Source organism: Tyto alba, unplaced genomic scaffold (assembly GCF_018691265.1).
Source record: "Tyto alba isolate M040663 unplaced genomic scaffold, T.alba_DEE_v4.0 Super-Scaffold_40, whole genome shotgun sequence".
Taxonomy (NCBI): domain Eukaryota; kingdom Metazoa; phylum Chordata; class Aves; order Strigiformes; family Tytonidae; genus Tyto; species Tyto alba.
In genome coordinates this window covers 45,039,130-45,060,286 of record NW_024881316.1, presented here as the reverse complement: position 1 = coordinate 45,060,286, position 21,157 = coordinate 45,039,130, and the positions used below count along the sequence as shown (strand labels likewise).

The 21,157-nt window shown below is 35.0% G+C and overlaps 1 protein-coding gene across 3 annotated transcripts in view; it reads right to left on the bottom strand.

The window, feature by feature from the left end:
* The window catches only part of SUPT3H (SPT3 homolog, SAGA and STAGA complex component), a 277,772-nt gene that overhangs the window by 77,410 nt on the left and 179,205 nt on the right, over window positions 1-21,157 (bottom strand). For all 3 annotated transcript variants that reach the window (XM_033005009.2, XM_033005008.2, XM_033005007.2), the window contains 3 exons: window positions 13,230-13,316; window positions 11,922-12,012; window positions 10,112-10,248 (listed from right to left, as the gene is read on the bottom strand). In XM_033005009.2, the coding sequence (XP_032860900.1) occupies window positions 10,112-10,248; window positions 11,922-12,012; window positions 13,230-13,316 (315 nt within the window). The remainder of the gene's footprint in view (window positions 1-10,111; window positions 10,249-11,921; window positions 12,013-13,229; window positions 13,317-21,157) is intronic.

Sequence of the window (21,157 nt, the reverse complement as noted above, 5' to 3'; positions counted from 1 at the left end):
TTGTGTTCTTATTCTTACTCTAAGTATTAAAAAGATATCTCTTCTAAAAGTCTACCATAGGATCCTGTGTATCCTAGGATCCTAGTCTAAGTGTCAGATTACAAGTGTAGTCCTATTAGAATGATCTCTGAAACCAAAAATGATGGTATTTCTAATATACTTCTTAATTCAATAGGAAGCAATGTGTTTACTATTAGACTGTGTCAATGACCTTCACCTTAGCAACAGATAATTTCCCTTGCCTAATGAAAACTGAACTTTTGTGTGAAAGTAGGTGGGAAGGTTTGGACCTTGGTGGCTTTGCAAATGGGAACTAAAAATAAACAATTATTTTAAAAACCCCCAAAACTTAGACTTGTACTTAGCAACTGAGTAATTTGTAATCAAATCTCATGACATGCTAGCTTTTAGACTGAACTTACTCAAAGGAGGATGATGATATATAGGTAGTGACTTGAGTGAATCAAGTGATTCTTGATTTTTTGCTTAAGTGCCTGTGACAAAGGTTCACATAATCCTATCTGAATTCAATCAAATACCATGGGCAATATAGACCGGAAGCTAGAAAAATTACCTCTTTACTTCTGAGGAGAAAAATTGCACTAGTCCTGGCTAATCCTGTGGTCAGAGGAAAAAGGGAAAACAAAACCCCAAAGCAAGAATAAAAGGAGAAAAAGAAAGATCAAATATACGTAAGGAGGGAAAGAACAAATCTCCATTTAGCCCAGGTTCTAACAGTAGCTAGCCATGAAGAGTTAGCTTATAATAATTATTTTCCTGAATAGTTGTACAGCACCCTGTGATCTGTGGTTCAAGGACTTAACCAAATGCAATGTCTTTGTATTCAATAGACTTGAATAGAATTATTTTCCCCATTAAGTTGTTCAATTCAATAGATGTGAGCTCATTTTGGTTATATATAGCTGGAACACAGCCTGAAAATGACTTTCAGTGCTCCTCTGTATTGTCTGTATGCTACAAACTGTGGATGGAGACATGATGACACATAGCTTGCTCACTCTGCTATCAGAGGGTAAATGCCAATTTAAAAGAAAAAGATTCTTAGTAATTTTGTAGGAGGTATTTGCAGGGCTGACCCATGAGCCTGATTAAAACTAGGTTTTGGTTCCTGGCTGGAGTCTAATACTAAGAAAGGCATTGTTATTCCCTTAGTGAATACAGAGAACAAGGAGAGGAAAAAAGGGGTCTCAATGTTATACCTGTCATGTCTACAAATAGCAGATAAATGAACCTTCAGATAAATTAAGTCAGCACTGCCTCAGGTTGAGAGGCATGCATCAGCCTCCTATGGATGGAGCAGGAAAAAATTCTTTCCCTAATAGTGGTTGAATCCAGGACCTTGCCTGCTAAATCTAAGAACAGTCTCTTCTGCAGTAGTTCAAATAGAAGAACACCATCAACCCCCCTTCTATTTCATGCCATAGGAAACCTTCCTCTATTGTCTTAATTTGTTAGAAGGTCTCATTTTCTTCCACTGAAAGCTTTCTGTGATATTAATTCTTCAGTGGAAGGAGAGAGAAATTCAGGAGCTCACATTGAAGCTTGGTCAAACAGTGGCTGATGACCAAAGGTGCTCCTGCACCACGGAGCTTTGCAGGTGGGACCGAGAATTGGGTGGTTGTGAAGCTTTCTGCCAAAACTATGGGGTCTCTGTGCTCAGGTATTAGTTTCACTCTTCACAACAGTGTCAGAAAAATCTTCCTTGCAAGAAGTGAGAAGTGGGAATCTCATAGAGTAATACTATGTTTGAATTTTTTACATAATTTCATTTGTGTTACAACTCCATGGACATTTCTTCTGAGTTCTGTGAATCCTCTGCAGAAGAGTCTTGAAAATGGTTTTATGCAAGTGACTAATTCTTTCATGAAAGCTTGAGATGTTAGAACTGTTTTCAGTATAGGCCTGGTTAACATTTTACCTTAAGAAACAAACTGTTGCCATTTATTCTTCACTCAGAAAGGACTTAAATATTAGGCTAATGGAGGTTAAAAAATTAGTAATTTGCTACATAAAGATTCAAAGAATTGAAAAAATAACCTTTTCTCCCCCCCAAAGCTTCTGAATTACATCCTGCTTTGTAGAAAAGATGTGCATTATTGCATCTCTACACCATCTCAGAAATACAAACCATTATTAGCACTCATTTGTTAAATTACTTTCAAGAATGACAGCAATTTCAATAACCTACTACATTTGTCAGACTTCAGCATTACTCTTTATTCCCAGTTCTCCAAAGTTTACATAAACAATTATCGCGTTGTGAGTACCAATATGTGGTGACTAGTATATCTAAGCAACAAATCTATTAAACACAGGATCACAAATAAACACAGTATTTAAATACACTTAGAAGGAGAATTTTTCTTTAGTCGTACATTTGGCTCCTAATCAAATGCTCTGTGGGAATACTGTTTATATGTATGTGTGTCTAAAATTAACTATAGATATAAATTTTATTTATATATATATATATATATAAATTTCCTTTCAAAAGTTAAGTTAAAACACAGTCATTTGGGTGTCAAAAATATAAAATACAACAGCCCAGAATCTTCTTCAGAGAAAGTAAACAGTGGCAAAAAAATACCCAAAGAATTAAAAGACAGAAAAGCAAATAACACCATCTCCCAGCAAAACTGCCTAAACTTGCAGCATGAGCAACGTTCACTAAAATGCTTTGAAGACAAAAATATTTTACCAGGACTGAACACCCAAACAAACAGCACACTTTATGTAGCCATAGCAATCAACCCCGGTGTGAGAGAACCCTAATAATCTTAGATTTGTAGAAGCCTACAAAGTCTATTGATACTAGTGGCTATAACAAGAAACCTTTTCCACCTGATAGCTTTTTCCCACTCCAAGGAGAATGACACAATATTTACAGAAGTACAGATAATAATGAAAACCTGTTTCTATGTATTTTCTGTTTACTTTTAACCAATTCAACCATTAACCAATAGAAATAGTGCTTTCCCAGTATCCCAAACATTCCCAAGCAACATGTAATCAGAGAAACCATTAATACCAGCAAGCTTATTTTTGTACTGAATAATGGTTACAAACACTTTGATGCCCAGACAGCTTATTTACAGTTGAGATGCTACTAGTTGCACTATCTCCGCACTCATCTGGAAATGCTGGACTGATGCAGTGAAAGTAATTCCCCCTATATTTGCATTCCTAACTTTGGTAAGGGATGTTTTGCAATATTGAAAAGAACATTACATAGAGAATAAAGGGGTTTTTCTTGATTGATGTTCCATCCACATTCTTTTTAATCTTTGCATCTATGTATATCAAAAGAAGTAGACAATATATTGCAAGCTGGTGTTGACCTTATAGTCTGTTAGAGATCATCAGTACATTCTTTTTTTCATATCATCAAGGTGCTACTGCATTCACGGAACTTCAGTCTCCAAAAAGAACCACCCTGGAGGCACCTGAAGTACTTTTCCTAACATTTGATGAATTACACTAAAATGTGACTTAAGTGTTTTTGAAAAAAAAAACAAAACAAAACACCATCAAAGAAAAAGTATTTTTCTTACTGATCTAAGATATGTATTTCCCCCTGGATTGTTTCTCTCTCATTTTGGAGTACAAAAGCAGGCCTAAGTTACTGGGATGTTTAAACTTTTAGGCAGGTACAGTTAAGTGAAATCCAGCCCAACTTGTAGTAGCGATGCACCAAGCTCTCAAAGCAGTTTAAGGGGCTGGGAAAAGGAGATTCTGGGGTTTTTTTTTCATCATTGTGCCAGGAATCTAGTGTCCTTGTGCAGGAACTTTCTCACTCCTATTTGAGTACATTACTTAGCCATTATAAGTCCCTTTTCAAATTCAGGACAACCTCTTATTTGGCCTGGACACAGAGGTGAGGATGATACTGGTTTACACTTAGGGCTGCAATTATTTAGTCCATACAAGAATGTATCATAAGACATAAGATTTTTGATGGTATGGCTTGTCCTGTGTCTCATCACTGTGTACCTTTGCCCATATTTGACAATGTTGGGTAAAGAATAAGAAATCTTATTTTCTACCCCCTTTTTTTCCCAAAAATTAATGTCTTAAATTTTAAGGCTATAACTTGAGTTGCTGGTGTAAATGATACAATATTAGAAAGCTGCAATTCTATATGTGGACTGGCACAAGATAAATGAATGATAGATCTGTGAGAGTATTTTTTAAAAAGAACACAAAAATGCAACAGGGATTACACTCCTATCCCCAAGTGAACCTGAACAACCATACATGCTTGTAGGCATACATACTCCATCACTGTACTAGTTCCCCAAAAGTTAAGTCTTTCCACTTTTACTACTTTTTATCTTAGTCTTTCAGCCTCCACTCTGCACATATGGTCAGGATAGAAGCAGAATGGTCACTGACAACACAGAGAAATTCCTTGTGAGATAAAAACATCCAGGAGTCTACAGAGCTGTGTAGCTCACTGTAAAGAAGATACAAACATCTGATCAGTTGAATAAGGCTCTAGACTCCACTATTTATACTGCCTGGACCTCCAGTAATTACAGTGGGAGATGAGACACTTAGCTCACATGCAAAAACCCAAAACAAATTTAAACATTTTCATCTGTAGCCAAATCTTACCCCAAGATGCATTCTTTCATAGGGTGTAGCTGTTAAAATCAGAGAAGGGTTAATGTTTATAAACTGTGATTCTAAAAATTAATAATTTATTAGATTTGGGCACAATATTGTGAGATAACAGAAGTCACCACTCAACTAAATGCAAAGATTCTGTCCCAATATATATACTCTGTTGACAAGAATCTGAAATAGACAAGAAAAATAAGTTTATCATAAAAATTATATAGTAAAAAAGATGTGCTCTGAGAAACAATGCCCTGATGCTTAGTAACATAAAACTTCCTAGTTTATCTTCCGGCATGCAGTTTCTATTAAGTATGTGTTGTCTGTACTACAGCACTAAGTTTTCCATATGGGCTTTAAATCAAATTCCAGTTTGTTATTGATACACCCTGCATGAACAGATACTCCCTAAAGAGTAATGACCCCATACAGCACTTACACTGGTATAATTTTTGCCAGTGAAATGAGCACAGTAGTACTAAAAGGCCTCAGAGCTCTTTCTAAATCATTTCCTACTTATCTTCTTTGTACATATTTTCCAAATTAGTACAATGAATTTGAGTATTTCAACACCATCTTTTGGACCCTCCCTTAACAGAAGAGTTCATAGTTTTTTTCTTAACTATCTCACCAAATTTTAGCTGTCTCAACTAAAAGACACCAGGTCCATGCCTTAGCTCCGATGTCGGTCAGCATGGAGCAACCTCTGTCTGTGTTCCTGCCCTCTGAGCCTCCCGACAAGAGCGGCCACATCCAAACCATGGCGAGAGCTCCTGGCCCAGGCTCACTCCCAAACTGTGCCCAGGAATTCTCTGGGACAGCACTGTATGTCTCAGGTCAAAGTGTGACCACTCAGAAGTTGATGACCATGTTCTAGTTAGCGGGAATCTTCTTGGTCATGGTCTAATTTCCTAATATATGTAAAGTCTATATTATTTCTATGACTGAAACAGAGTGGACTTCCACAATATGATTCCTTGTATCCCCAGGTGCATCTAGGTGTGTTTAGATGTTTTGGACAGACACAAGTTAATTGTATCTGAACACAGACAAAATTACATGGGAATAATTTAACCTCCTGTGAACAAAGAGTATATTTCAAACACACCTACACTTTACTGCAACCTACTTTATCTTGCACAGAGTCCATTGCATTTCTGTGACTTTTGTACTAATGAACATTAGCATACTAATGAACAGTAAAGGAAAGATCACACCACAATGAACTTCCTAGCACAATATGTGTCCGTAGTTTTAAAAAAACTAACGTAATTCATAGGACAATACACCTTAAAGAACCACAGGCTTCTGCCAATCCCTTTCTGTAGGGATGTAACTTAGTTTTAACATTTTGCTGGCATGTAGCCTGTTCTCAAGGTAGTGTATTCTAGGGAAGTTATTCTTCCTCCACTGTTTATTCAAACTTGCAATGTACTATGAAAGCATTGTGGTAGCTACTGCAACTGAATTATTACCATATAACATCTGAGTGTTGGAAATATATCCCTAAACTATCAGTCAGAGTGAGAGATGAATGGTGTTTCTCTTAATCCTAGGGGGAAAAAAAGTGAAACAGAGCATTCACAGCATGATGCTCTGCATTCCTTTGTATGTCAGTTCAGATTTCTGATGGGAAGACCTTTTTCTGGTGGGGGAGGTAGAACTATAAAACAAATGATAAAAAAATAGTTATATACAGACTGAGACGGAAGTCAGCTTCGCAACGACATTGACTGGAGTTTTAACATAGATATACTTTGTTTTAATAAAAATACATGTTAAATTTGATGGTGGTTCTGATATGAAAATTTAGCAGAACTGCCATTACCATTCACAAAAACACAGCCAAACCTGCAGCTAGATTGACTATGGATAGATCACCTGAGAGGTTCAGAGTACTAACGTAAGGACACAAACACCCAAAACTGCATCTCTACCCAAACTGCAAAATAAGGAAAAATGCCAAGATTTTAAATGAGTATGCACATTCTCTCCACACTGATTCAGCCATATCCCACAGGAATCCCAACTCTCACCTCTAAATGAATTTTAAGAGACAGAGGAAAGCACAATTGAAATCCACTTGCAAGGTATTCCCGAGTACCACCAGCTCTGGTTATTCCAGAGCCTAAGCTGTACAATAAAAAAGGGGTGTTAGTTAGAACACCGTTAGACTTTATTCTCAAGAGACTGCCATCTGTTATGAAGACAACGTCTATGATCCAGATAGCTCTCCTTTAAGTGCACAGTTCAATTATATCTTTGAACTAAAATAGTTTATTCCATCTATAACTGTTGTTACTGTGAGGAGCAGCGTTTCACTGGTGTTTTACTGTTATCTTAGGAGGGCAAAATGCTAACTGTTACAAAGTGAGACAGAGGTGCTACTTCTGTTTTTGCTTTGTTTTGATTCTGACAATACAGTTGGTTGGTTTGCCACTACTTATTGCTATTATTGAAGTTTTCATAATAAGTCATGATCACAACGTATTGATATCATATCATGTACTATCACAAAGTAATGTGAATTTTTTTGTTTGGTTGGTTTTTTTGTTCTGTATTCTAAGAGTATTACACTTTCCTTTGCACATTGCTATTATTACTGCTTTAGAGATAGTCCCTTTGCTTCAAATTAAAACCACAGGATACATCAATAAGTTCTACATACAATTCTAGAAAAATGTCCTTTCTATTTAATATGACAGCATTAGTGGGTGTTTTTCAGGCAAAAGTGCAGAATTGTTTGTTCTCCTTTAGTAACGTCTGAAAGTAGCTTGGAGCTTTGCTTACTCCTCTGTGGTACAAATACAGAATAGACCTCACAGAAGAGCAAGCAATCTCATGAAGTCTTAGCTCTAATTTTATAAAATGTTTTAAAAGAAATGAGTATAAACAACATTTACTTTTTGTATCATAACTGAAACCATACTGTTAAACAATCATATCCTGACTAGCCCACAATGACATCAGAAATATATGTTTATCATCTGCTCTGGACAACTTAGCATGATTTTGTCCCAAGGCAGAGTGGAACTGAAATCATTTACAGTTGTCCAAACCAAGACAACCACACATTTCTGAGGTAATTGATACCTAAAAGGAACACTGCCTTTAGATCACAGTTCATGATTTAAGTATACTAATTCCTTAAAGAACACTGTTAGAATTTTTAAAGTGTCTATTGGATTTCCTCCAAATCTTAGCATGGATTAAACAATCTACTGCACAAAGAAAATGTGATACACCAGATCAGCCCATCCACTAATAAAACTTCCTTTCAGAATGGATCATATTTCCTACTATCTTTGATTCCACCTCATAGTGACAACAAAATCCCAAACAAAACAACCCCAAAAATACGTTAAACATTTTGAATAGAATATCTCAAGTAATCTTTCAAGTTTTGTCATTAGTTTTAAAAACTAGTAAGAAAGAAAACACATAGTACCGACTTCATACCTATATAAAATTTGTGGATCTATCCTAAAATAAGTAGATCTTGATTTTGACTTTTTTTTTTTTACATGGAAACAGATCAAGAGTCCATAAAATGTAATAAAGTAGAGCAATAGAGAGAAGAATTACTTTATACATATATACATACACACACTACAGTTCATGAATTATAATCTAGTGAGAAAAAACAAAACATAGTCAGATGAAAGATAAATATTTGATTACAGGAACATATTTTTTGACAGACAAAGATAGTCAGAGTTGTCCTTGCCTTGGACAGGGAACTTCATACTTCTAGTAACTTGTGTAGATTTTTAGACTGAAAAAATATTATACTGGAATAACAGAAGAGAATGTAAAGTCAAGCACATAACCCATTCATTTGGAAAAGTGCTGTTATGTACTTTTGTGCGTACAAACTCAAAGGATTTGCCTGCCTGTCTGCAAAATACAATATTTGCATAAATAAATAAGAAAGAAAGCAATGAAAAGAAAAGAAACCATCAATTTCCAAAACAGAAACAGTGGTTGGGAACAACCGTCCTACGACACTGATTCTCAGCTGGGGAGAAATGGGACTTGTTCCTAGCCAAATTCTTAGAGAGAAGGGATTCTTGATTAGATTCTGAGTAATTGTAATGTGAAGGAGGAAGGGGAAACAGGACTGGGAAAGTCCCAATTCTGAAAATGGGTTACATTAAGAAGAAAAAATTACAATTACAACTAGGGAAGGATAAAAATGGATAAAAATTTTGTTATTTCTTAGACTTTTTCATGAAAACCTGAAAGTGAAATGGGGCCCTAATAGTCTAATATTAAATACACGAATATTACTGAATGCATCATTAACATCAGTATAAAAGTGAATATCAAACCAAAGTAATCAGCTTCTACTACTGAAAGGGTACAAAAACCACTCTAAAAATAGGAAGTTTTCTACAGCCACATATACTATGCTACTGAGTAAAATGGATGGAAATTGGCCCAAACACTAGTGTGGAATTGTGAGCATGCTCCTGGCACAATTTCGCCCTTGACATCCATTTGCCCATACAACATGTTAAGGAGGAATTGAGCATGAACAGGGGCCATGGACTGTTCTCCATATTTGCTATAACAGGGCTACTGAAAAGACAGGGTAGCCCTGTCCACCTACAAAATTTTAGCCATAGGGTTTCAAGCCAGGTAATGTCACCTGCTTTCAGGGCCAGATAACTGGCCCTGGCCTAGTTTATTGTTTAGCATAGATACAGATTTTGGATCTTTCAAATACTTCAGAGTAAATGACATTCAAGAAGATGCTTTACTGATAGAGAGGACATAGGGTTAAGATCTATAAGGAGTACTTGCTATGGTGTAGTATCTTGTGCCAGTATAGCTAAACCTCAGTGAAATTGAGTAAAACTGGTATCAAAACCATCGTTCCACAGATTTCCATGTTAAGACAGCTATACCGCTTCTTGATCCCACTTGGCTTTCTGAGAGTGATACGGTACTGTACTCTGTAATGTAGGAATAATTTTTCATAAGTACATAGATCAGAAAATAGGACTTGAAAGAACTATAGAGAAAAGAGCATATACTGAGGCATGCTTGCACAGAATATTTTAATTTTATCTGTAAACTGTGTTATATGAAAAGAGTCCTCAAATGATATTGAAAAAATTTTAATGAGTAGAATAATGAAAAAGAAAAAAAAATGAGAAAAATGCATATGAAATGTTTATAAATAGAGTCTTCTTTCTACAGGAAGGAAATACAAATACATGGCAGACAGAAAGATACATAACTACCCTTTCATAATCTTCCTTCTCAGCATGCATGCTTAGGTATCAGGAAACATTTGAGGGAATAGGAAAAATATGGAAATAGGATTCCTTTAGACCATCTGGGCAAAAGGAAAAAACATTTAATGTTGATATAATATGCAGCATGAAAAAGGCATATGACTGCATGATGTATGAAATATTTCAGTTTTCTGTGTTGGAGCTGGCTGTCAGTAAAAGAAAAGAATTACCTCCATCCGCTCTTGCTTGACATCATCAATCTCATCATCTTCAAACATGGCTAACAGCTCTCCAGTCTGGTCGATGGAATTGAGAAAGTCTTGAGCAAGCTTCTGCCGCTTGTTGGTGTTATTACTGTTGAATTTGTCTTCACAAAGGTAAGAAAAGAACAACGAAGTTATTTGGCTTCTCCAAACATCAACTGATGTCCTTAGGAGGGACATGTTTTAGAATGAGACACACTAGGCAGAAAAGGCCTGTTGCTACTGTCCTCCTTATACAATTTGTGCCACCTGACCAAGGTGATGTCAGTGCTGTGCTGTGGCAGCTTTAGTATAAAAATCACCTTTAGTGTTTTCTAGTATAAACTGGTGCTTTTTCATAATTTTGAGAAACCTAGTCTACTGCTCATAAATCATTATTTCACAGTGGACAGAGCTGTAGAAGCAACTCCTCTTCTTTGGTTGAACAAAAACCTCACTCATAGAAGAGAATATATGGAGGAAATGTTCTTTCCTGAAAGCGTGCAGAACACCCTTGTTACCTACAGCCTAAAGCAAACAGCACAAACATTAAGATGCAGCTCCACAGCTGATGGAGCATTGTTCTACAGTAAAAACTAGAGAATCCCAGCAAGGTGATCTCCGTTGTTCTAAACAGAATAGCAGCTATAAAGACATTAGCTTCACAATACAAAATTAATGTCTTCAATTACCAAAGCATACCAGAAAATGCAATCTTTAATTCCCAGATGAACTGTGTTTAGGAAGTATTTCATGAGCATCTAAATGGCTTATGAAAATTATATATTTGTTTTAAACAGTGACACAGACTTAAGTACTACAAAATCCAAAGCTGTCAGGTAGGAAGCTATACTGCCAGCTTGCTTGCACGAAACAATATACTTTCACGTGTGATGAATGCAAAATGCCACAGGCAAATTAAATCTCAAATGAATTGACAAAAAATTAGCCACAGATTGACTAAGTCAAAGCAAGAAGTACAATGTATACCTAACATCAGTTTGGATGCTCAGAGGTACCAAACACAAGAAATTCATCATGAGGGGAAAAAAAAATAAAAAAAAGTCTCTGAGGAAGGAAACAAGTTACGTACAAAGAGCGGACATTGCTAGACATTATAAAGTACTGCAAGACTTAGATTTGCTATGATAAGTTTTAACTTAATATTTTACAAAGGAAATGTTAATTCTTCTATTAATATAAACCAACAAAACTTTATACCAGCAAATTTTGTTGCATGAATTAATATATTTTGAATTCAAAGAGCTTTTTCTTTAAATGCATTGGTTATATAATTTGTCACTTGTTCAAGGAATGGGGAAACAAAAGTTTTTCCCATTCCTTAAATTACAGATGCAAAGTATAAAATATTAAACCACACCGAAAACATGACCAGGTCATATATTAGCATTCAGTGACTTCAGATTATGGATTTTTTTCTTAAAACTTGTCAAACCCTTTGATAATAATTTAACAAATGTCTATTCAATTGCACGCGGTAGCTACCACATTTAAATAACGCATGCTGAAATAAATTACCCCTTTAATCAGCACCAGTTTCTTAGTTCAACAGAGTTCTGACATTAAGCAGTCTTACTTATCATTTGAATGTTAGATATAAATAATTACTTTTGAAGTATTTAAAACAGAAAAGCTGAGATTTTAAACCAAATTACTCTGCAGACAACATTTTTGTGTCTTTAACTATTAAGCAGGCCATTAACACTTTGCATGGAGCTGTTCAGTGCATTGATAGAATATCAAGCCTCCCCCAAATTAAGTAATTTATTTTTTCTACCTTCAAGAAGGTCATCTTCTTCTATTCCTTTGACAATTTTAGATTTATAGTCTCGAAAAAACATGTATTTAAGTAGCCTTCTAAGCTTCTTCTAAGAGAAAAAAATACATTTATATTAATTAGTATTATATAGTTATTTTTTATTTAGACTAACTTTGTAACAGACAAATATATGAATGTATAATACATTACTCAGTAAATCTAATTTTTTAAATGTTCATAATTTTTGATTCTACATAAAATCCATACATAGAAAGTACATCAAGGTCAGTAGCAATTCCACATTAAATATTATTTATTTTAACTCTATCTTACTTTGTTTGCAAACTGTGAGACAGAAATGGGTTTGACTTTCAGAAAGCAGAAATTCAGAAATTGGGCTTCTTTAGGGCACTCCAAAAATCTTTGCCCCATTTGGAAATTCAAGCCTACAAATGAATATTTCCATGAACTTTGACATTCATATTAACCACTGCTTTCAGTATAGCCTTATGGATCATATTAGATAAAGAAACTGCAATTGGTTTTCATGTTTTAGTGTTTTCTTAATTTTGATATGGTTTTGGACATTAGGTTTCTTCTATCAAATGAGGAAAGAAAAAGAGATAAAAGTGGGAGAGAAAGGGGAGAACTAAGGAAGAAAAGGAGATAAAGAAAGAATAAATAATATTTCTAAAAATAGTGGACAATTTTTTAATAATTTTGAATTTTCAAGAAAAAAAATCTTTGTATGGAATATTGTTTGATTTTTTTTTAATTATTGACCTGCTCTACTTACTATCCAGAGAAAGCAAGACCATTCCTAAATTTGGAGATTTTAGTGAGATAAAGCACAGGAAAACTATTATAAAGGAAAATCAAGACAGAATTTACTGATGGCCTAGATGACAAAAATGTACTGGTCACAATCAAATGTCATATCTACATCCTGCATAACTATGGGGAATTAGAATGATTTTAAATAAAAGGTATATAAAGAATAATGAGCAATATTTATACCTTTAGGAAGAAAATGTTTTGAGCTCTAAGTTACACTACCCATCCTAAATCTTAGTGAAAAAAATCTAGTGATAATTGCATTTACAGGAAAAAATTAGAATTAATTAAAATGTTATACAAACATTGCACTGTGCACAACACAATACAATTGCAGAGCAGCTATACTTTTAAATAAAGTGGTGATGGACCCCTTTCACATACATTAAACAGCACTTTAAAACATGTTAAGCAGCTTACATTAAACAGCACTTTAAAACATGTTAAGCAGCTTACTATTTAAAGTAAGAAATTTCTATCTTGTTACTGTACCTTATCTTTGCGCATTAAGAACAGGAGATCTTCAGCAGAGATGACTCGAGCCCCTCTCAGCTGAGAAACTTCAGCTGCTTGCTGCAACTAAAATAAATGAATAAATTAGGACAGCTGTTTCTGTGTTAAAAAATTTATTCACTAGGGTTTGTTTTAAATAAGTTCGGATAATATTTTGCATGGTAGTGCATAGAAAAACACAAGCTATGCACTAAAACACAAGCTGGGACTCTCAAAGGTGTCACTCACTCGGCTCTTGTTAGCCAAGAAGTGAATAAGAATTTTACAGAAAGACTGAAAGACTTTTGACATATCTCAAGCAAAAGTTTTTTTTGTTTATATTCAAAATAATTGCTTTTTAAAAAGCACTACATCCCTTTTTTTCTTTCCTTGCATCACTTTAGCCCAGAAAATGAACATATAATTCTCTCAGGCAATGTAAAAATGCCAAAATCTTGCCATAACACTTTATCTGCAACTGGAAACGTGGCTGATCCCTCTTCACATTTTTTTAGAATAACAAATATTAATTTTAAACAGCTTACCTAAGTATTTTTTGAAAGAAACTCTACCCCTACTCAACTTATCATTAGTACAGACCAGACCCACATGAAGAACTTTTTTAGGCATACTCTTATTTCATTTGAGAGAAAGAAAATGAATTTATAGGAAACACGGACTCTATTAATAAAGTAATCGGAAAAACCTTATTGAACAGACCAGGCCATTCAGTTATTAAAGAGATGATAGAGATAGGACTGAGCAATGAATGCCACAAAAATTGATAAGAGGTGGCCAAAAGAGTATGAAGCAAAGAACTGTCCTCACCTCCATCATGACAGTGCCTCTAAAGGCCCCAAACTCCTCAAATTATGCTGCAAAGAGCAAAAATCTCTTCATAAGGGATGAAGCCTTGGATTCACTTTAGGAGGTGTAGGAAATCAGGCTAGTTTATACACAAATAGATCATATCAAAATCACTACAAGACTAGAAACCAAACATGTGCAAGCTGACGCTTATCAAACCACTGGACTAAGGAGGTCCAACCCAAACGCACATAGAAGTCTACATGATTTGCTCCTTTTACCTCACTAGCCTTCGGTTCTGGTGTAAGATGATGCTGTAGAGGGGGAGGAACAGAATGGATGCTTCACAGCATGGAATACACCTTATCCTCTAAATTCAAAAACAGTGTCCAAAAGGCAAGATTTAATCATAGCTTCTTTACTCGTATCCTCACTAACCATCAGATGGATGAACTAACAGTGAGCACAGCACAAAAATTATCAAAAGGAGAGACACCTTAAAAAAATTATTGGTATTAAAACTCATACACACCTGTAACACAGTCAATAAACAGCAATTTAATGTATTTTCAAATATCTCTAGATTATTCTTTCAGCAATGCATTAATGCACCTGAAAATAATTTAAAGAAATCCTATCCTTCATACTCACACTAGCAATGGTTTCACTCAGTATCACTGGCTGAATAAGTATATTATTAATCTGAGCTCCCATGCTGCTATGACTTGAAATAGGCCTATTCAGAAGTTAAAAAGATCAACAAAAACAGTAGCTGTTTCTAATAACCAAAGGAGGAGAAGTGTGGGGGGGAAAGATTTTCGTTTTGGCAAGTATTCAGTGGGCAAAAGATTCAGTCCATAAATCATAATACTGGACTGCATTAATTTTTTTCCACACTAAACACATGCATACAAAACATTAACTGTATCTCGTATGCACAACACAAAACATACTGCGTGAAGAGTTTCAGATTTTCCCCTTGAAACCCTCTCTTGGCCCTTGCAGTCACAGAGACCAGAGAGATTTCAGGAATTCAGAAGTCACAGTAATATAATCTTACTTGAAAAATGTAAGAATGTGAAAAACGATAGTTCTATTTTTTGGCATAAGCAAAACTGTTTCTTATTCTGATTAGTTTGAGGGCACGCAAGCTACTTATATTTCTAACATAAAATATAAAGAGCTGGATAAAAATAAATTTAACAAGAATGAGCCAATATTCATCTCTGGTGTAAATCGATTGCAGTTAATGGATTTATGCCAAGTCTGACTTTGGCCCCACTAAGCTTAAAAGTGTTACAAAATCTGACCTTAGTGATAACACAACACAGCTTTTCCAAATATCTTATAAAACAATGGCAGAAATATCTGATGTGAAAGTATGCTCTAGTTCCCTAACAAATATAGGATCACAACAGTAATCATTAAGGTCCCTTCCAACCCAAACCATTCTATGCTTCTAGAAGACATTAGTTTTCTTACCATAAAATTCAGACATGTTAATTTCTGCGTGCAGCTGAAATACCTTACTTTTTCAAATGATAAACACGTGACAACATCATTTAAAGAAAAGATTGTGAGCAAGCTGTTTACAGGAATCTCCCAATGAAGTAAGGGACAGTAAGGAGAGGAGGCCAAGTTCACGTCCCATTTGCATCTAAGTAAATCCTGAATAGCACTGTTTATTTTAATGGAGTTATTCTGGGCTAAAGACAAGATCAAAATCTGGAATAATATTCTCAGTTTCTACCAAAACAATGAAAACTTTATTCTCGTATTGCCTCTACTTTTGCATCTATTTTATTTTAAGGAATGAACACACAGCATTTAATTTCTTTGGCTTAAAGAAAGCAAAATACGAAAATAATTACTTCCTGTACAGTTATAAAATATGGATTATTTATCCAAACAGACCATAATGAGTACTGCATTGGTACACATATTTACCTGGGAGACCAGGATATGCTCAGGTAAATATGTATCCAAGCAATTAAAAAAAAATTACGTACCACACCGCCTAGGTTGGGGGGAAGATGTATTTATAGTTTTAACACACACCTAGTTGACTCATTCAAACCACAACATGAGTGCTTTGCTATAATTAGTATTATAACAAACTGTCTTATTTGACTGTCCCAGAGTTGCCATTAATATGCAATAAGCCCTGATTCCTTAATATCCTGAGCTGAAGGCCTTGTTGAGTCATTACCACGTCTGCGTTACATGATGAAGGGAGATTTCAGGAAGCCATACAAAAGAAACGATCCATCTCTGAGCACCCAAGCATTTATCATTCCAAAAAAGCAATTTTCAGCTGTGCAACCTTGAAGTCAGGAGGTCTTTCACTTTTCACTGCATTGGAAGTACTGGGGGTTTTTACTTTGTGAGCGGGAGGTCTACTGCTCATTACTTCAGGTGATAGGTGTGATATAAATGCTGCAACAATTTATCATATATGAGGTTACTATGTGGCAACAGTGGAGATATGGCAAGAATTTCCCATGATCTCCCTTCTCCAAGACTCAGCTATATTCAGTGTCAATCACAGAATTTGGGGAAGCAGCAGCAGTTCCAACATACGTGCTGTCTTTTACTAATTTTTTTAACAATTAAAATTATTTAGTCCATATTACAAAATATTTTGTTTTGGATTATCTTGAAGGACAACAAACAATCCAGATTACTTAGCTTCTTAAAGAAAAACAGGCTAAATTTCCTAATACTGGCAAATAATCTTTGAGAACTCAGAGCCTGAATATTTTTTTTTTTTATTACAGCCAAATTATGAACCTCTAAAAGTGAAGTTTAAATAACGGAAGTGTTGAAATGACTTTAACTATAGGAGCGCAAATAGCTCTGTTAATAATTAGGATTTTATGAAAAATAAGTGTATTTTACAATTTTTCACATTACAAAGAAGGTAGTATATACAGTAACTATATTTTAACGTCTAAGAAGAAATGGCTGGGGAATAATATTTTAAAATGTAATCACTGGTTTAATGACTTTATGAAGTTAACTTTCTTGGCAGGATGAACTGAAGTATGTTAACAGTCACCTTACGGCTATTTTCTTTTTGCAACTTCTGCAAAGTATAGATTTGTTGAAAGGAGTATTCATTCTCCTATGACAGAAGCACAGTTACTTCAATGGTACTGTCTGCTTATTTTTTTTTCATAATTATTTTTTCTTCCACTACCTCCAAAGTCAACAATCACTGATACTTCTACAAAAACGTCTTGATGGACAAACAGACAAAAAGCTGGAAAACAAACATACTATGTTGTGACATAATCCTTCAAGTTAAACTGCAGGACGGAGTCAAAATGGCAATGTTTGCATGCTTTGAAACTGCTGGGAGCCAAGAATAATGCTTCAGGAGCTATGATTTTGTTTTCATTATAGAGGAAAATTAGATCATAGTTCACCTGGCCTAATTTTTTTTTTTTTCTGAGGCAGGAAGGTGGTTTTGTTATTAAATATGCATTAAAATGTCCTATTTTTCATCTTTTCTAGTTCAAAAGTATGCAACTATAAAAATACCAATAGAATATTCTAAATTTAGTTATAGCGACATAAATGTATTCTAAACAGAGCATCCCAATACTTTTTTGAAATAAATTAAACTTTGTTTTTCCCTTAAATCTTTCCATATATTACTTCACATACTACCAATGTTGACAACTGAGCTTCTAATCCTAACATACATGGAAAAAATAAGAATTTGTTTCCACTAGTTAGCATAGGAATGTGCTTTACACAGTTAGCACATCCTGGAGGAAAATTACATTATGGAGTCCATTAGAGCTCTCTAAAAGGTCATGATTTAGGATGACCACACAAGGCTTAAACAGCATGACTGAATTATCACAAGCTGTCTAACGTGTAAAACTTTCATCTGCAGATTAAAAGACAATCAATATTTTGTTATTAGCTATCTGTTTTCAAATGCAAGTATCTTTTACTGAAGACTGTTTAATGTAATACCAGGTGATTATGTGTGACCTTGAGAAGATAAAGCTATGCATCCCTCTGAGGCTTTAGAGGAGCACTTTCTTGCTTGACATACAGTGAATTTCAGTCCATACAGATCATGAGAATACGAAAACATCAGTACATACCTCACAGTCCCTGGCATTTACTGAAAACTTATTTCCAAGAATGAAATTTGTTATGTTTGTTTCTTCAAAAAAAAACGTACTCTTTAGTCTCTGAATCAAGATCGACTGGTTCATCTTGCCTTCTAGCAGGTGGCAACAGCTTTTGGTTTCCACAGTTCAGCCAGCCCAAAGAGCCTGATCTGGATACAGAGAGTGTGGAACCATTTACTAGTACCTAGAGAATTATCCCCAAAGTATCTCCAGCAATAAGCAGGTTACACAAGGACTCTTTTCCTCTGAAAGCAGAAAGAGCACATCTACAGGTCCAATAACATAACGGATGGTTTTGACATCAAAGCAGTTGACATAAATTTAAGACTGTTCTAACAAACCCAGGAGAAAACAGCTTCTTCCTCAGCTGCCATCAGGCTGAAATTGTGTGAAAGCCAGTCCTACAAACTCCAATAAACAGCCCTACATCTCAGCTTGCATGTTTTTAACCATACCACTGCTATCATAGACCCCTACATATTTGTATGATAATGAAAAGAACTCTTATTACTGCAATTTGTTTAAATTGAATATTTAATATAATTTTGGAAATTGCCATCTCTCTTCGTTCTACTGACAACCACTTACTTCTTTTGATTATAGAAGAGGCTGAAAGTGTTTTTCTGTTTTGATTTTTGTTTTTTAGCAAGACAGTCATTATAGTCCAAATAGAAGAAATGCGATGGAAGAAGGTATATACTCATAGGGAGAGAAAACAGCAAGAACACAATACCTTGCAGCTTGCACAAGCAGATATTTTTCATGTTACAAACAAGATCCTTTTAAGCATACAAAAGTAAGAAAAAAAAAATTTCCCAAAAATATACAGAGACTTTAGAAAACTCCATGGACTCTGCCTGTGTAATGGAAGGTGCTAACGGGAAAACACACTGTGCTTCTGGAGCTTACCAATGGTGTACCTACAGTTTCATCTGGCTGGAAAACCCTGCAGCTGGAAGGGGAAGGCTTTCTACTGACCAGTATCATAAAATTGATCATTACTAAACAATTCTAAGTTAAAGCACATACAATTTCATTTCAAGGAAATGTACAAATAAAACATCAGAAGAGGCTAAGCTGTATTTGGCCACCCAGAGCATCTTCAGACTGTACCCCACACTGTATCTCAGAGTAGCAGATTCCCAAATCACAGTGAAAGTTGGGTTCATTCTGCCATGGATGTGGACACTTACCAGATTTATGTCCACCTGATCCTCAAGTTTATCAAGCTCCCACTGGAATGAAGCTCTGACATTTGTCAGCCAGCTTCCAATTCAGTATTATCAACAAAGTTGTTGAGTGTACCCTGTGTCACCCATGCAGTCTGCTGATGAAGGTATATGGGCCTCGTTACTCCACTCTTTACCAATGTCTAAGAGACCTAAGTGTTGCTCCATAGGAGAAGGGAGGGGAAAAAATAGGTGAAAACCTTTTCTCATGTGGGGAATAATTCAATTTTTACAATGGGTTACGCATGTTTGTTCAGCTCGTTGGATATGGTGTAGTAACTCCTGCAGTTCAGTGAGCAGTAGAGCACCAATCCCACCACAAACTAGGATTAAGGAAAACTGAAGCCTTGTGCTCTGTATTTTTTATTTTTAGCAGGCATAATCATAGCTGAGCCCTACATTTGTTGATACTCTGAACCATTCTTGTTTAAAATATAAACAGGCACGGTGATTAGAAGAATGATAACTTCTTTTTAAAGCCCAATAGCTTAGGGTCTGCTACGAAAAGTGAAGATTTGCATCTATTGGAGATGGTGTGATTTTTTAAAAATTATATGAAATAAATTAAATAAGGAAAATAAATTTCTAAGTATACAGTGAAATCAATACTACTATTTTGCAAAAGATGAGTTTTAAATATTTTTTTTTTTAATTCTCTTCTTTATTATAAATTTAAGATCAACTTCTTATATTAGTTTTCTGTTGCATTTTCTGTCACACAGGGAAAATATTTCAATGCATTTATGAACAATAACTACATTTCAATTTCAGCTTCAGGCATGACTTTTTCCTATTTTTTCTTCTTTCAATTCTAATTCTAAAATCAACATTTTGTGCCAATATTTTATACCTGTAATTCTTCTACTCTCCATGAAACAAAAGAAACCCTATTCCTGACATTTATAGCAGGCAATAGTGACCAAACAAGGTGAAATTACACCAACAACATTAAAACCGAAAAGTCTGTAAGTGCAGAAAAGTATTCAGACTCATTAAATTAAGTTTTAATATGGTCAAACTATTAAGTAGCTACATAGATGTTAATTCAAGATTTGGTGTGGCACTGGAGATGGCCAGAGGTGCTGCTCTCTCCCACAGCTGGTGGTGATAACAACAGGCAATAAAACAAACTTGGAAACTTCTACTCTAGTTGTAATTATTACAAGGGAGAAAAAATAAGATTGAAAAATATAATCCAAGAGGAAATGATGGACTAGTATTCTCTAGCATAAGCAAAAGATCGTGAAAAAAAGCTTTGTGAAGTGTGAACTTTGTAGATGTGAAAGATTCATTGGCCAGTATGAAACTGAAATATCCTCACAGCCAAAAGCACTTCAACCTCTGCAAACACATCCCTGAAGAAGATGAGCATAGAGGTCCTCTTCCAACTGTCCATGTTCTAGGACTGTCAGGATATTCTAGATGCTGAGGTAAATGCTGCCATTTCACTGTAAATCACTGGCACCAAATTTCCTTGTATCTAAACTAAATAAACGATTATGTTTTGGAGGAAATTATCATCAAATAGTTTGGATTGGAAGGGATCTTTAAAGATCTTCTAGTCCAAATTATAGCAAAACTAACTATATTTGGACTCAAACTTTCACGAGCCATTTCATTTTTACAGCAGTATCGCTACAGCTATTCTAAGTTGAGAATCTGAACTATAACCATTACTTCCATCTAAGTTAGATCTTTGAATGCATTTTTGGTACTAAACGTTACTTTAAAAAAATAAAAA